Below are 16,366 nucleotides of genomic sequence, written 5' to 3' on the forward strand. Positions count from 1 at the left end.
TGGCAAAATGGCAATATAAAAGAGTAAATGTTAAAGCAAAATTACTTTTCTTTTTTTTTTCTTTTTTCCCATCCTACATCACTTTTTTTCGGAATTCTTTCAGAAAAAGTTATATATATATATATATATATATATATATATATATATATATATATATTATCTCCAGTAAAAAATAAAAAATAAAAGGTCCATGAAGGAATTCTTACTATTACCATGCATAACCGATCTAGCTTTCTATGCTACTGTACGTACTATGCTCCTAACCCCTTTGGGATATAATGATAGATTAAACATGGAAATAGAGGCCGCATCATCAACTGTTCTTGCGAAAGATAATTATGAGGATTGGAGTGTTGGGATAAAATCCTATCTCATGGCTCAAAATCTTTGGAACATTATTGAATCCACCATTGAACCTCCTAAGCAAGAAGATGATGAAGCTGCTTTTAAGGACTGGAGCAACAAGAATTTAATGGCTTTACAGATGATTCAGAATTCCTGCGGACCGGACACAGTTTCTGAGATTAAAGAGATTAATTCTGCGAAAATTGCTTGGAATACTTTGGCTGAAAAGTATAACGTGACCAAAAATACTAATACAGGTCTCTCTCTCTTTCTCTCTTTGAATGATGCATGTGCTTGAACATTAATTTTAAATGGATTAAGGAGATTAAAAACTGCAAGACAACGACAAGCTAGTTAATAAAAAAATGTAAATGGCTACCTAAAAATGTAGCTGCTAGCTATAGCTCCCAAGAAAATTTTAAAAAAGAAGAAGAAAGTTCTCACTTAATCCCCAATTCCCAAAATCATTGCCTATAAGAAACTTCTCACCTGTCTAAAATAAATTTTAGACTGTCTCCACTTACTTGGGCGGTTAAGTCTCACTTTCACATAGTTTTGAAGAATTTTAAGAAAAAAATGTTGATATTTATTGGGAAGATTTTTGGTTGATGGATTTTAGTTTTTAAGTTTTGATTCTTAAAGAATTTTTTTGTGGAGGATTTGAAAGTGTTAGGAAATTCCATTTAGACTAAAATGAAGAGATGGAAACATCATCCTTAATCTCATTTGATTTGGTCGAATTTTCACGAAAAAAAACATGGCAGGGAATGTTGATTATATAGCCTTAATCAAGGCTGTGCAAAGTGGAGATTGGAAGAGTGCGAAGGAGTTCCTCAAACTCCACCCCAATGCATGGAGTGAAAAGATCACATTTATGGGGAAGACAGCCCTTCACATTGCAGTCGCTGCAGGGCATGTGCATATAGTGGAGGAGATGGTGGAGCGAATGTCGGAAGAAAACTTGAAAATACAAGACAACAGTGGACACACGGCTCTGGTCGAGGCAATAAGTGTAGGAAACCAACGTATGGCAGAGTGTATGCTCAGAAAGAACAAGCATTTGGTCAGCATTAGGGACTTCAGAGGACGCATTCCAGTTGTTACGGCCGTTGAATTCGGGTATAAAGATTTTGCTCGATATCTCTACTCTCTCACGCCGCTGGAGGATCTAATGCCTGAGAAAGGCATCAGCGGAGCTACGCTTTGCACGCAGGCTATATATACTCGGATGTTAGGTAAGAAACAAATTAACAACTTCAGATTTTTCCTTAAATCCTATCGGAGGGGTGTAAATTTTCAAAATAATTTTTTATTTTCCAAGGCAAAAAAGGAAAAAAAAAAAATTTTTGAAAGGATTTAGGCCGGTCACCATTTAATAGAATTTTAAAATTAAAACACTCATACTTGAATCTTTGATGTTTTTTTTTTTTCTTATTGGAATTTTGACAGGATTTAACGGAAAATCCTATTATAGGGGTAAAATAGACCAAATTTTTTTTTGAAAGATTAATAGATTAAATTGAGAGTTTTTGAAGTTTAAGAGAGTAATTGCAAAAGCTGCGACAATTCAGGAAGGTTAAGTGAAGTTCTCCCTTTAAAGTATTATCTATTAATTATAGTCGGTGGTGATTCATGGCCTTAAGAGAAAATTTTCAAAGTGGTTAAACTCCTGAAATGGGAATCCTCAATCCTATTAGTATTAGCCGTCTTGGGTCTTACTAATGCACTCATGGGACTGGGTCATGCTATGACTCAGTCGGACATGAGGGAGTGCTTGCGGTTCCCACCGTTTAAGCCCCTCATGTTCGGCTCCCAACAGGTAAGTGATCCGACAATATGATATCTTCACAACATAATTTCCTCTCTGCACATGTATTGATTGGTTTTTTTGTCCGTATGTACGCTGGTGCAATACAACAGATATTGCTCTACATTTAATCCAGCGTTATCGGCCTTTGGCTCTTGCTTTAGACAAAGAGAATGTCTCCCCTTTGTATGCCTTGGCTTCTATGCCTTACGCATTTCCGAGTGGAAGTCGGCTTGTGTTTTGGAAACGATGGATCTACTCTTGTAAGTATCACTAGATCTCTTTTCTCTTTTCATTACAATGTTCTAGGATTATGCACATATTACATATATACTTAACTCTCCGAAGTATACTCTTTTTGCGTTTTGGCTTCCCATGTTTAAAAAGTAACATTCCCTGTCCCCTGCCAAAAGAATGTCTTGGTCGTATTTGCACGCCACGTGTTTGGTATTTGGTAACACTGCAACGTAGCCTAGGAATTGCTCATGCGAGATTTGCTAATGATTCTTTTACTATCCAATTCTTACTTCATTAACATTTTCTGTTGAAAGGTATACACATTGAATCAGCTCGTGTCACCAATGAAATTCGTTTGAACATTCAACAAGTAGAAAAACGACAAAGCAATCAAGTAAAAACTATGGTATCAGGTATGTTTTTACCCAAAATTTCTCTCCCTAAGGTTTGGCTTGTAACACTGTGGATCATAATTCTGGCAACCTCATTTTTTTTTTCCTTCTCTTATGATAAAATAATAAAATCCATGACACCCTCTTAACATAGAAAACAGTAATCTAGGAAAGACTTTTAAGCTATGTTTGTTACGAGGATTAAATCCATGGAATGGAATAGCTATTTTATAGTTGGATTAAATCCACTGAATGGAATAGCTATTTTATAGTTTGGTAAGATTTTTAGTCTTAGAATAACTACTTCCATGAGAATGACTAGTTGGATTAAATGCCAAACTAGCGAATATAAATAGCTATTCCATTCTGCCTACCAAATGCTTCATTATTTTTTGTGCGGGCAACAACAATAACATTTGTCCAGTGGTGCTCTTATAGAAAAGGAACCTAGTCATATTGTACATTATTATGTTGACTAGCTTGTGGATTTAGTGATGAGAATATTCACAAAATGTAAAACATATAGTTTATTAATTTTTTTTTTTTTTTTGGCATTCTGACGTCTATCTCGTATACATTTTCGTTGAGTTGGCATGCTCCATCCACTATTAGTATTTTTTTTTCTTTTTAATTTAATAAGTATTTCTCTTATTAATTATAAATAATTTACTCTTTTTTTAGCAATAATTTTCTAATGTTGTTGAGTGTCATTTTTACTTTGCAGTGCTAGCTGTATTGCGACAAATAGTGTCGTCAACTCTCCTTAACCTCTTTGGTATGTGTGTCTATATATATATATATATATATATATATATATATATTTTGCATCTACTCAATTAATCTCATTTTTCAATTAATTTTTTTTGAACTTTTCGTTTTGTTTTGTTTTGTTTTCATATTTGGACTAAATATTTGTAAAGGTGTGAAGCATTTATATAAAATGAAGTTGGCCCATGTCCAGTCGCATGAACTCCTGCGCCACATGTGCGAAGAGATATCAATTTCAAAACACGAAGAGAGATGGAGAGGTGGCGTTTATTCAGCCATCTTCCAAGCAATCAAGGAAGGGAGTTTTGAGTTTGTTTATGAGATTGTTAGAGGAAATCCAGATCTGGTGTGGTGCTACGATATGAACCGCAGAAGCATATTTCAGAGTGCAGTTTTACATCGTCAAGCCAAAATCTTTAGCCTTATATACAGGCTTCATGGTAGGAACGTGATGGTATATGACGGTGATGACTCCTACCACAATATATTACATATGGCGGGGATGTCAGCCGATTCCACCCAGCTTAATCGCGTCCCAGGTGCAGCATTGCAGATGCAACGAGAGCTACAATGGTTTAAGGTCATTTTGCTTTATATTTCTTTGCTATGCCAGCATTGCTTGCTAGCTAGCTATAATATTCCAAATACAAGATATTTAGAACATCTCCAGTCGTAATGATTGTTTTAACTATTATATTTTCAATTCAAAATTCAACAAAATATTTATTTTACTTTCTACTTTTTTTAAATATTTATTTTTAAACTATTGTCCTCAATATTATATTCACTCAACGCCCTACAATGATTCACTGTAGGGAACATTTTACTTTGAAACATCTTATATGAGCCCTTTAAAGCATTTGCTGATAAGGGAGAAAGGAGAGTAGTTAAAAGTGGAGAGAGAAAATGGGGGAAGCATATATATATATATAGTAATGCTATTTAGAACTTGTTGAGGATTGTGTTTGAGAAATATAACTTTTAAGTCAAAAAGTGTTTTTTGACAAAATCTTTATTTTTAAGCGTTTACCAAAAGTGTGTTTTGGCAATTTTTAGGTTTTTTAGATCTTTAAAAGCGCTTTTAATTTTTTTTATCAAACAAATACTTTTTTCTTCAAATGGACTTTTTAAGTGTTTAAAGCACTTTTAGACCCCTCTAACGTTCCAAACAAGCCCTTAGTAGACTACTATACAACTGAGATGATGTGGTAGTAGTGAAAATCAGTCCTTAGATTTATTTTTGCAAGTGTTAATTCAATGGTTGATTTTCACAGCCATATAATCAAGTTGTATGGTAGTAATATATATAACAGTATACTAAATAGCACTACTCACAAAAAATATATATATATTGCAAATGCATTTGGTGGAAAAGTTGAGTAATATTATATTACTCAATATTATATTCACTCAACGCCCTACAATGATTCACTGTAGGGAACATTTTACTTTGAAACATCTTATATGAGTATGTATATATATATATATATATATATATACACGCTTCCCCCATTTTTAACTACTCTCCTTTCTCCCTTATCAGCCAATGCTTTAAATATATATATATATATACACGCTTTCCCCATTTTTAACTACTCTCCTTTCTCCCTTATATATATTGAGTAATGTTATTTAGAACTTGTTGGTGATTGCGTTTGAGAAATAGAACTTTTAAGTCAAAAAGTGTTTTTTGACAAAAGCTTTATTTTTAAGCGTTTACCAAAAGTGTGTTTTGACAATTTTTAGGCTTTTTAAACCCTTAAAAGCGCTTTTAATTTTTTTACCAAGTGAATAATTTTTTCTTTAAATGGACTTTTTAAGTGTTTAAAGCACTTTTGTACCCCTCTAACGTTCCAAACAAGCCCTTAGTAGACTACTATACAACTAAGATGACGTGGTAGTAGTGAAAGTCAGTCCTTAGATTTATTTTTGCAAGTGTTAATTTAATGGTTGATTTTCACAGCCACATGATTAAGTTGTATGGTAGTAATATATAACAGTCTACTAAATAGCACTATATATATATATATATATATATATATATATATATATTGCAAATGCATTTGGTGGAAAAGTTGAGTAATGTATTTAGTAGACTTTTGTACAATTTTTATCGAACTGGATGACGTGGCAATAAAAATCAGTCATTGGATCAACATTTGTAAATTAAAAAAAAAAAAAATTACTAATCAAATGGCTTATTTTTACTGCTACATCATCCAGTTTTATGACATTTGTATAAGAGTCTACTAAATAGAATTACTCGAAAAAGTTTTACATTGTGAACCACAAGATGAGAAATTGAAATCTTCTCACGTCTCAATTAGAAAAATGAGTAATGCTATATAGTAGACTGCTATACGAGTGGCATACAATTTGATGATGTGGCAATGAAGATTAGCCATTGGATCAACAATTGAAAAAAAAAAAAAAAAAAATCAATAGTTGATTTTTACTCCCATATCATCCTAGTTATATGGTAGTTATATAGCAGTATACTAAATAACATTAAAATGTAAGGTTTATTTGTTTAGCTGTTTGGATAGCATAAATTTTTTGAACCTTAATTTGATTATGATATTGCTAGGGGTAGGGTTTGCTTGTGGGAAAAAGCTAGGTTCAAAAAAAGTCAACGACAACTACATAATTTGAGATGTTCTGGGGATGTAAACAGTAATTGGAATTGCTACATTAAAATGGATGGAAGTATCTTCATCAAATAAAATTGTTTTTGAAGTGAGGCATGCAACATCACTCTTTCACTGATATGTGATTTTATGTTTCTTTTGGTAGCCCTTTTTTCTAAGAGTTTGACTAACAAATGCAGGAGGTGGAGAGCATTGTTTTTCCGAAGGTTACAGAAGCTTTAAACAAGGATAAATTGAAGCCCCGAGAATTGTTTACAAAGAATCACAAGAATCTGATGAAAGAGGGAGAGCAATGGATGAAAGATACAGCAACTTCTTGTACAGTGGTAGGTGCTCTCATTGCCACCATTATGTTTGCTGCAGCCTTTACTGTTCCAGGCGGTAACGACCAAAACACAGGCTTCCCAATCTTCTTAAATGAAAATGTGTTTATGCTCTTTATAGTATCTGATTCCCTATCACTCTTTTCCTCTGCGACTTCAGTATTAATGTTCTTGGGTATCCTAACAACGCGCTATGCAGAAGAAGATTTCCTCAAATCCTTACCTACAAAAATGATAATAGGACTTTCCACTCTTTTCTTTTCTATTGTATCCATGATGATAGCCTTCTGTGCCGCTCTTCTACTTATGTTACGTGGACAATCGTGGTTTGTCATTCCTGTTATTTGTTTGGCTAGTGTTCCAGTCACTTTGTTCGCATTGATGCAGTTCCCCCTTCTTGTTGACATGTTCATTTCAACTTACGGATCAGGCATCTTCGACAGGAAAATGAAACGCTGGCTGTAACTTATTCATTTTGCTATATGTTTTATTGGTGTTCCATTAATAGTTAGCATTCTAGCCAAAACTGATTCGTTATTATTATTATTATTATTTTTAATTGGACGGATGAATGATAAATTTTCAGCTGCCTTATGTTGCTTATTTTGTTATTCTTTCTGGTTTTAATCCTATTATCATTTCCACAAATAAGTCATTGATTATCCATTATAAATTTTTACTCTTTTCTTATTTTCTAATTCCCTTATTTACTTTGGCAAATGATAAAATACTTTTTAATCCAGTAAATTATATCCACAACAGGTCGACCTTAGGAGATTACTTTCAAAACCAAAATAAGTTTTGTTGGGTTCCAAGTTTATTAGTGTTCTTCTTCTACTCTACAAGGCTATTAATAATCATTAGCATAAAAGAAAAAACTACAATACTTTAATTTGAAGAGGAAATGAATAACATATTTCTAGATCTGACCTTTTGTATATCACGTATATTTACCCGAGACCACACACTTGACAGTTTTCGATTAACTGACTTTTTCTCCTCTTCTGAAAGTAATCTCTTAGACTACTTTTCTTTAAGTTAATGGGCAGTAAGATGGCTAGACAAAGCAAGAGAAACTATCCAAACATAATTATTAAAAAAAAAATTATCCAAGAACTTAACCTGAAACTTAGAGGATGACACAAGAATAATAATTCTTTGTAAATTCTCTCAAAGTTTCGGTGAAATTTTCATAGTTTATGAATTCAAATAAAAGAAAGTAAATTCAAAATTTTGAAAGAATAATATCTAATTCTTTTTCTTTTTTTAAATTTTTTTTTAAATTTTTAAGTTTTAAGGGGAAATCATTTAAGTCGCATTAATTGATAAATGATCATGGTATAAAGCTCTTACATCATAGAGTAAAAGTTCTGAGAAAATCATAGTCAAAGCTACAAGGTTACAGGTTATAGATACATATATGACAATCTTTTAACTAATATAGAAAGCAAAATGATATTGAAATATTTTAATTTAACTAAGAAAAGGATGATAATAAACCAAACTCACTTGGCCTCACTACCACCCAAAAAAAAAAAAAAAAAAGTCTTTAGCGATAACTAAAAGTTGTTGCTAAAAGTCTTTAGGTCGTCGCTAATGATTATAAACAATTAACTTTTGTTGTCGCGATTATCTCGTCGATAATACACATTAGCAATGACCCATGACCCATGTAGTCGTCATTGATAATTCTTATTAACAATGACAAAAGTCGTCACTAATATCTAAGAAATTGAGACGGCATATCATCGCTAATATAAAACGTTGATATGAAACTTATAAATGACAACATGAAAAGTCATTGATAAGTTCGAATTATTAATTTTTTTAATATAAATTTTGATTTTTTTTATTATTTTTTATTTTTTTATAAGTTTCAATTTTTTGTTTTTGTTTATATCATTGCACTACAAGAAATAATGCCTTTAGCAACACTGTAACGCCCTGTAGAAATATCATTGTTTGTTTGTTTGTTTTTTTTTTTTTTTTTCATTCAATATGCACATATTTTTTTTAAGGACAAAGTTTTCCTCCAAACTAGGACAAAGTATAAGGAAATTGCCACCAAGTTTCTTGGCAAAAGAGCCAAAGAAAAAAGATGAAAAAAGAAAAATAGAGTTTGGGACATGTCCTTGGATCCTATTACATCGATCTGAGAATAATAGTAATTAATTTCAAAAGCAAATTAACAATTGGTTTATAAATCAAAGAAAGCGTCATTGGAAACCATCATCTAAGAATTTCCTTTTATTTTGCTGTGTTTTCTTTCATGATATATAACGGGTGAGTATGGCAGAGGCTCTTGTAAACCTTTGGGGGAGCTGAGGAGTTCCACACGAACTCCTATGTTCTCATCTGTTCCAACTCAAGTAAACAGAGGTCAAGAAGAACTACTTTGCTCTAAAGTCTTATCAGCCCAAGACTCCTCAAGAGAACGTGTTAAATGGCTTAGAGTAGTTAGAGTTCATGTTTAGTATTGTTTCTTCTTTGTAATAAGCTATATATAAAGAAATGATATTTTAAACAGTAAAATGTAGCTCGTGGCAGTGATTTCTTGGGTTGGAAAGACAGCTTCGACTCGGTGCGGGAGGGTAAGGAGATGTGTAGACGAGAGAGAGAGAGAGAAAATAAAGGTAGGGGAGGGAGAGGTGGAGATGTGAGGGAGAGAATAAATTTTAGATGAAGGAAGAAGTTGACGGTGGTTTGTGAACATTAGGGTACTAAAAAAAATGCGAGAAGTACATGTTTAAAGACGTGTCAACTTTAGAGATTAGGTTGGACGAAATTGGAGGAAAACTTTGTTCTTTTTTTAATTAGATGCAAGACACAAGTTAAAAAACCATTTAACTCAATCATACTGAAGTAAATCGCCAACGTTGTTACCTGCACCCAAGATAAAAGTTGGGCCTCATCACTGAGAACAACCGCTCTCATCATGCTCTGTCTCTCCGCAGGGCGGCCAACAAATGGCCTCCACATACAGATTCAGATTCGTCGAAACCAAACACTTCAAAAAAAAAAAAAAAAATCACGAAAACGTTCATCTGGGTACCTCTGAATTATTGTCGTAGATTGCACAAAAAAACAACTGAAAAGGGTCTCTTGAGTGGTGAAACGGAGCGTTATGGCCTAGAGGGACCTCAGACCATCGACCCTGTCATCTTTGACAACCCATACTTCAAAGAGCTCTTCGTTGGTGAGGACCGACTTTTGCAGCCATCTGAGACGGCGAAAGTTCATCTTCGGGCCCCATGAATAACAAACCTGAAACTGCAGGAAAAATCGGAACATCGGCAGTAGGGATTTTAATATCAAAATGGTTTCTTCTCATAGGAAACGAGGCCATGGACACTGCCTTCAATTTGAGCTGCTCCTGTTCGGACCTGCACAAACCAAATAAAAGACCAAAGTCAGGCCATGAAATCAAACATCAAAAACATATAGGTTCTCAAGTCATCATCACACCGGCAGAATTGCTAAAACAAGCCAATGCCGAAGGGAAGTTGTCATTAATTGTATTTTATTCTTAGAACCAATGTAGGAAAAAAAAGACTTCAATTTTCGGGATTCTAGTAAATTTTTTTTTTTTTTTTTTTTACAAGGACTTGCCCATAGGTATGGAAAGAGTACCACTGCAGACCTGCCAAACCCCTCCGTTTACGTCAAAGATTCCACTCGGACAAGAAAATGTGGGTGATATATTGGTCTAAGAATACCCCTAATACTTCAGAAGAGAAGAAGACCAGACAATTGGAGCCTTGGCTGCAGTTACCCATCATTCTTCAAATCACAGACTACAAAAGAATTTTTTGTACATTACCTACCAAGTTTCTGCACGTTCCAGTCAACTTAAGCACTTTGATCTGGCTTACTGAGACCCTTGCCAAGAATTCTTTCATTTTCCCCCTTGATTCTTTTTAATATATAAAAGCTGCCCAAGGTTTCTTGAACAAGACATGAAAAGGAAAAAAGATGCAAGTTTTGTCCACAAATTAATCTTGCCAATCACTGTGAAATGAGAGATATAACTTTAAATTTTAACAGAAGAGTAAGTGCAAATAGTCATCTCAAAAACCCATTTCAACTGATTTGACAAGGAAAAGAGTTTAATATTGAAGGAACAAGGAATTATCCAATAACACAAATTAAGATCAAAGTTTCTTGGTAGATTTGCACGATAGCAAACCCTCTTTTATGATTATATATGATATTCAAGTTGCATTATGTAGTAGGATTTTGGAATGATACGCAGCTGTAGTTTTTCTTTCTGAAGATATAACTTTAGCCTTCATATTTGCGTGAAAGTCACCCGCGAGAGACTAATTAGGATGATTATAATTGCTTTTAACAGAAGAAAAAGTTCTAACCAGAACAATTGATAATAAGACTACCTCAAAATACTTCTTGATGTATAATGCAATAGAAGAATACCAGATCATGCTCACGGCCATAGAAAAAAAATACAAATACAAAATGCCAAGCCATACCTCTAGCCTTAATACCCCTTGTCTTAAGAGGTCGTGAGCAGTCTGCATAGATGAAGCACCAAGATCTTGAAACCCTTGCTTGACTGCTTGCAATGTGTAAGGTACAAACTTTAGAACAGAACCTTTATCTGAAACTGCTCCAACAACCCCCTGAGCAATTTTTAACTTAGCTGTATCACCCAAATATCTTGCATCACTCCCTTTAGTCATAGCTTCTAGGGAGCCCATACCTCGATACTTTTTGACCCGGCGACCATTCTGGTATAGCAAAATTAAATATTCATTACCACTGAAATATTGACTTAAGCGGCCTTTGTGAGAGAGAGGGAGGGAGGATTCATGAAACAGCATAAAATAATAAGTTGCAAAGATCAAGGAATAGTGAACAACATGTTGCTGGTGGAAAATCTTCACCATGCATAACCTAAGGAAGTGTCATGTCATTGTGGTTTATTGGTGTTCTATGTGTAAGAAGAGTAGGGAGTCTGTGAATCACCTTCTACTCCATTGTGATTGTGAAACTGTTAGTGCAGTCATATTGGATTAGCTTGGGTTATGCCTAGACAAGTGGCAGGCCTTCTCACTTGTTGGAGAGGGGTTTGTGTCAATCCTTAAAGTGCAGTAGTGTGAAAAATGGTTCTGCCTTGCCTTTTATGATGTTTTTGAAGGGAAGGAAATCATAGAAGTTTTGAAGACCACAAGAGGACGATGGTAAAACTAAAGTCCTTTTTCAAAACTCCTTACTACTGGACAGTTGTCTTAGAGTATCTTAATTTGCTTAGTTTTTATGATTTTTTTTTTTATAACCTTTTTGTCTCTTTCTAGCTAGGTGCATCTCTTGTATACTTTTTGTGTACCTTAGTTGCGTTTTTTGTGCTTTCTAACGATATCTCAATTACTTATCAAACAATAGATGGTACTCACGCACAAAATACTCTAGTGACTTAGCTTTAAAACACATCCATCCAAAGTCCAGCCTTCTTCCAAGAATGGTAATTTAGAAAAGCCCATAGATAAACGCGAAGAATAGAAGTAAACTCTAATTATGTAAGCTTCATTATAGATGACAATCAATGTAGATTAGTAACCAACACAATGACAGATTGTAAGCTTACTCTTGCATGGCCGCAACCCTTTTAGTGCTCATTTAATAGGGTATTACGTTAGTAAAAAAGATGGATTAGAAGTTTAAGCACCCCTAGATAATCCAGCTATGAAATAGCTATAAGAAATTCCAATGCACATATCTTCTGGGAAGATTCTTCACCAGCTACTAAGCAATTTCTATAGCCTCTTTGACCAATTAAAATGCCCGTGTTGCTTTAGTAAGATAATTGTAGATAATAAAGGGTATGATATGAGCTGCTAGAATACCAAAGTCTGATCTAAACCTCAATTTATCTTGGAGCAGAAGAAGGAAGTGGCTTAATTATTATTAGGCTAAAGTCCACTTTTTGTCCTCCAACTTTTGTTAATGTTTCTATTTGGTCCCTATATTCCAATTGCAGCAATGTTGCTATTCAAAGTTTAACAATATTTCAGTTTGATCATTCCATTCAAATTAAAGCTAATAGAGCAATATGTACCAAATCAATGATATGCAACCATGTACAACATGCCATATCCACACAGAAAAATTCTTAAATTTATTTTGTTTGCATTTAATTAAAGATAAAACTTTGTTGTTAACAGAAAACTATTATGTCCTCTTTCTAGCTCCCTCCATCCTCTTCCCAACCTATTGAACAATAACATCAACCCACTCCCTTCCTTCTTACCTGGTTTTGATGGAATCCTCACCACATTCATTATTCACCTAACCAAAGAGTTTTTTGATAATACCTTACAATTCTCAGGCATAGTTGGCTTGATATGACTATGAACCCAGCCATCTTGGCACCATTATATGGTGATGGTGCCAAATTGGGGCGATTGCACCCCACCGGTAGACCTCAAATCTAGATCTCGCATATCAAAGGAGGTTAATAAGAAACCCTGTGAAGACATTTAGGCATGAGGAGGGAGAAATACGGATCTGGTCGGATCATACCCATGTGTTTGGGTCTGAAGTCATGCTTATGTTATGTGACAAGTTTAATGATAAGATTACTCATGTTTGATCAGATAGAACTGACATCGCTGTCAAAGAGAGCAGAGTGGAGAATGAACTTAGTAGGAGGGAGTTGTTGTACTCTATATTTGGGTGGGTGGGGCTGTTCATTTTTTTTTTTTTTAATGAAAGAAAAAAAGGCAGTTTGCTAAATTCTCATTTTGGATTTAGCGCAGAAATTTCATTTGGAAGGTGACAGTGAAGGTGCATGGGATTATCGCATTTTCATTTTCATGGTCTTCTCCTCCTAAAAAAAAGATTACTGGCCTTTGCTAGGTTCAGCTGGGCTGGGAAGGTGTACATGTAAAGAGAGAGAAAGACAATTTTTTTCTCCTGAAAATGGAAATTTATCTTTAATTGGAAATAAAATGAAAAGAATTTAATGATTTTTAATTGACATATAGTTTCCACGCCAGCAATACTCACATCAATAACTATGTGAGCAATCTGGAAGCACAGATAAAATTGAAGGATAAAATTGTTGCAATTGATGTAATAAGGTTGAAAAAAGAAACGTATGTTGGAGGACAAAAAGTATACTTTTCTTTTTTAGTTATTAATATGATATAACTAAACAAATAGCAAATGATTATTTTTTTTTTCTTTTTCCTTATCAAAAAAAATAATACGTACTTTCTTAGGGACAATCCTAACCTATAATGTCCAAATAGTCCCAGTGATACACAATTCAGGGGAAAAAAAAGGGTGACTGCTTAATATACTTTTCCTTTTTAGTTATTAATATGATATAACTAAACAAGTAGCAAATGATTAGAACACGTACTTTCTTAGGGACAATCCTAACCTATAATGTCCAAATATTCCCAGTGATACACAATTTGCAGGGGAAAAAAAAGGGTGACTGCTTAATGGCAATCCAAGAATTGAGAAGTAACATATAGGGACATGTCATAGAAAAGTCATACCTGATACTCATAAGCCCCAGGAGTCTCAGTGCTACCAGCTAAGAAGCCTCCCATCATTACAGTAGATGCTCCCAGGACCAAAGCCTTGACAATGTGTCCAGAATTTGAAATGCCACCATCAGCAATGACAGGCACATCATTTTGTGAAGCAATACAGGCAACCTTATAAACAGCAGTCGCCTGAAAAGCAGTAGTAAGACAGAAAATACAATTATTGAGTAAATGCTGAAGCAAGTATCGTAAAAAGATAAAATGGCTAAGCTATGGTGTTAAGCTTTTTCAGTGGTATTAATTAGTGGTAAAATACTGACTACAACAACACAATAGCTAATTTTGCCAGTTTACTTGTATATAAGTTTGTGAATACCAGAAGGAAACCCAACATTTGTTTCTAGTATTCTATATAATAGCTTAGAGGATCTAGTGGCAAAACAGAGAAAGGTACCCCAAAAAGGAGGGGCTGTTGCTAGTAATTACATTACTAAGTAAAGGACTACTAGAAAAGCTATTTTCATTGCTGCCACAGCCACTTAGTGCAGCTCAATTGACATAGAAATGCTTTGGAAGCAATCCATTTATGCATATGCACACCCACTCATGCATTAAAAGTCACTATGCAGGTTATTACTGTATTGGACTGCCTTTCAGAAATTGCCACAGGTCAGTATCCTTGCTAAAACAAACACAACATATTCAACCTGAAAAGAATTCTTTGAGTGAGTCTATCTCGATTTCAAATGGTTGCCTTTTATCTTCAAGGCTTCAACTAGTAGTAAGTTTCATCTCAGCATCTAATCCAAGCAATTTCTCAGCCACAACAGCATCATGATATTCTAAAACACAACTTGAGCTAATTCAAAGCTCGATCAATCACATTAACACCAAGCATCAATCTGCTATCATGCCATTTAAGTAAACCAAACAAAACGCACAATCTAAATAACCCCACAATTAGAAAAGCTGAAAAGTGGTATACCTGCCCACGCCCGACCGCGCAAACCTCCTGCGTAGTACAAATGGAGCCGGACCCCATCCCGACCCGCAATCCGTCAACACCAGCCTGAATCAAATTCTGGGCCTGCGCCACCGTGACCACATTCCCACCCACCACATCGAGGTCCGGATAAACCTTTTTGATATACTTTATCATCTCAATCTGATATATGGAGTTCCCTTGAGAGCTGTCCAACACCACGACATCCACGCCGGCCTTCACCAAATGTTCCAGCCTCTCCTTGTCGCTCTCCCTCGTCCCCATCGCCGCCCCGACTTTCCACGCTCCGTCAGGCCCCACCGTCCCCGCCCCCAACCTCGGGCACGCCTTCACCCGCTCCACATCCTCCCTAGTCACCACGTCCACCGCTTCCTCCTCCTTCACCAGCACCGCAAGGTCGCTCTCTTTCTTCTCCTGAAAGTAGGAGTCCATCTGGGTCAGACTAGAGTCCCACGGCACCACCAAGTCGTTCGAGCCGTTCATGAAGCCGTCGATCGGGGCGTCCTTCTTGTGGTCGTCGAGCTGGAGCCAGTCGGATCTGGAGACGTAGCCGAGGAGCTGGGAGGACGCAGAGCCGCTCTGGGTGACGAGCACGTAGGGGCAGGAGTCGAAGTCGTCGAGCGAGTGGATACGGTCGGAGGGGGCGCGGAAGGTAGGGCCGGAGAGGATGGGGACGCGGCGGGACTTGACGGAGCGGACGACGGACGCCTGGTCGGCAGCGGAGAGGTTGGAGTGGACGATACCGAGGCCACCAAGGGACGCCATGGCAGCGGCCATGGCGCCCTCGGTGACGGTGTCCATAGGGGAAGAGAGGACCGGGGAGAGGAGAGGAACCCGGCGCGTGAGGCGTGTGGAGAGGGAGACGTCGTCAGTGGAGAAGTCGATGTAGTGAGGGAGGAAGATGACGTCATCGTAGGTGTAGGAGTAGCCACGGTTGAAGAGCTTGGTGGCGGCGAACCCGTCCTCCTCCATTGCTGGTCAACGTTAGGGTTTTGGTTTCTTTGTTGGTTGGTTGGTGGTGAGGAAAAGAAAGAAGAAAGCTGCCAATTAAATATGGAGGGAAGGAAGTGTCCGCATCCGGACCTGGCTGAAGCGGGCTTATCGTTATTTGATTTTTGAGGCTGCGCAAATGATACACCCTGCACGTGTACGCGTGGGTCCGACGTAGGATCCGCCATCTTTGGTTTTGGACTGGTCTGATAATGATATCGGAAGGTTGTAAATAAAGAAATAATACTTTTTTCTTTTTAAGTCAATAAAGAAATAATACTTTGGATGGTGAAGTTGTAATAAAATATACATCAAAAGTGGGCATCTCTTCCCATTCAA

The 16,366-nt window shown here is 36.0% G+C and overlaps 3 protein-coding genes across 3 annotated transcripts; 2 read left to right on the top strand and 1 right to left on the bottom strand.

The window, feature by feature from the left end:
* The first annotated feature begins 292 nt into the window (after nt 1-292).
* On the top strand, nt 293-2,185 carry LOC132174011 (uncharacterized). Its single transcript, XM_059585727.1, has 3 exons — nt 293-602; nt 1,110-1,580; nt 2,043-2,185. The coding sequence occupies exons 1-3, from the start codon at nt 293-295 to the stop codon at nt 2,183-2,185; spliced, it is 924 nt and encodes a 307-aa protein (XP_059441710.1).
* A 1,725-nt stretch (nt 2,186-3,910) lies between these two features.
* LOC132174012 (ankyrin repeat-containing protein NPR4-like) lies at nt 3,911-9,775 on the top strand. Its single transcript, XM_059585728.1, has 3 exons — nt 3,911-4,129; nt 6,377-6,981; nt 9,592-9,775. Exons 1-3 carry the CDS (start codon nt 3,911-3,913, stop codon nt 9,773-9,775), a joined length of 1,008 nt encoding a protein of 335 aa, XP_059441711.1.
* LOC132175868 (inosine-5'-monophosphate dehydrogenase 2) lies at nt 9,352-16,121 on the bottom strand. Its single transcript, XM_059587945.1, has 4 exons — nt 15,020-16,121; nt 14,044-14,223; nt 11,008-11,265; nt 9,352-9,903 (listed from the first exon to the last, which is right to left on the bottom strand). The coding sequence occupies exons 1-4, from the start codon at nt 16,007-16,009 to the stop codon at nt 9,832-9,834; spliced, it is 1,500 nt and encodes a 499-aa protein (XP_059443928.1). The 5' UTR covers nt 16,010-16,121; the 3' UTR covers nt 9,352-9,831.
* Between the last annotated feature and the right edge of the window lie 245 nt (nt 16,122-16,366).

Source organism: Corylus avellana, chromosome ca3, assembly GCF_901000735.1.
Source record: "Corylus avellana chromosome ca3, CavTom2PMs-1.0".
In the NCBI taxonomy this organism is placed as follows: domain Eukaryota; kingdom Viridiplantae; phylum Streptophyta; class Magnoliopsida; order Fagales; family Betulaceae; genus Corylus; species Corylus avellana.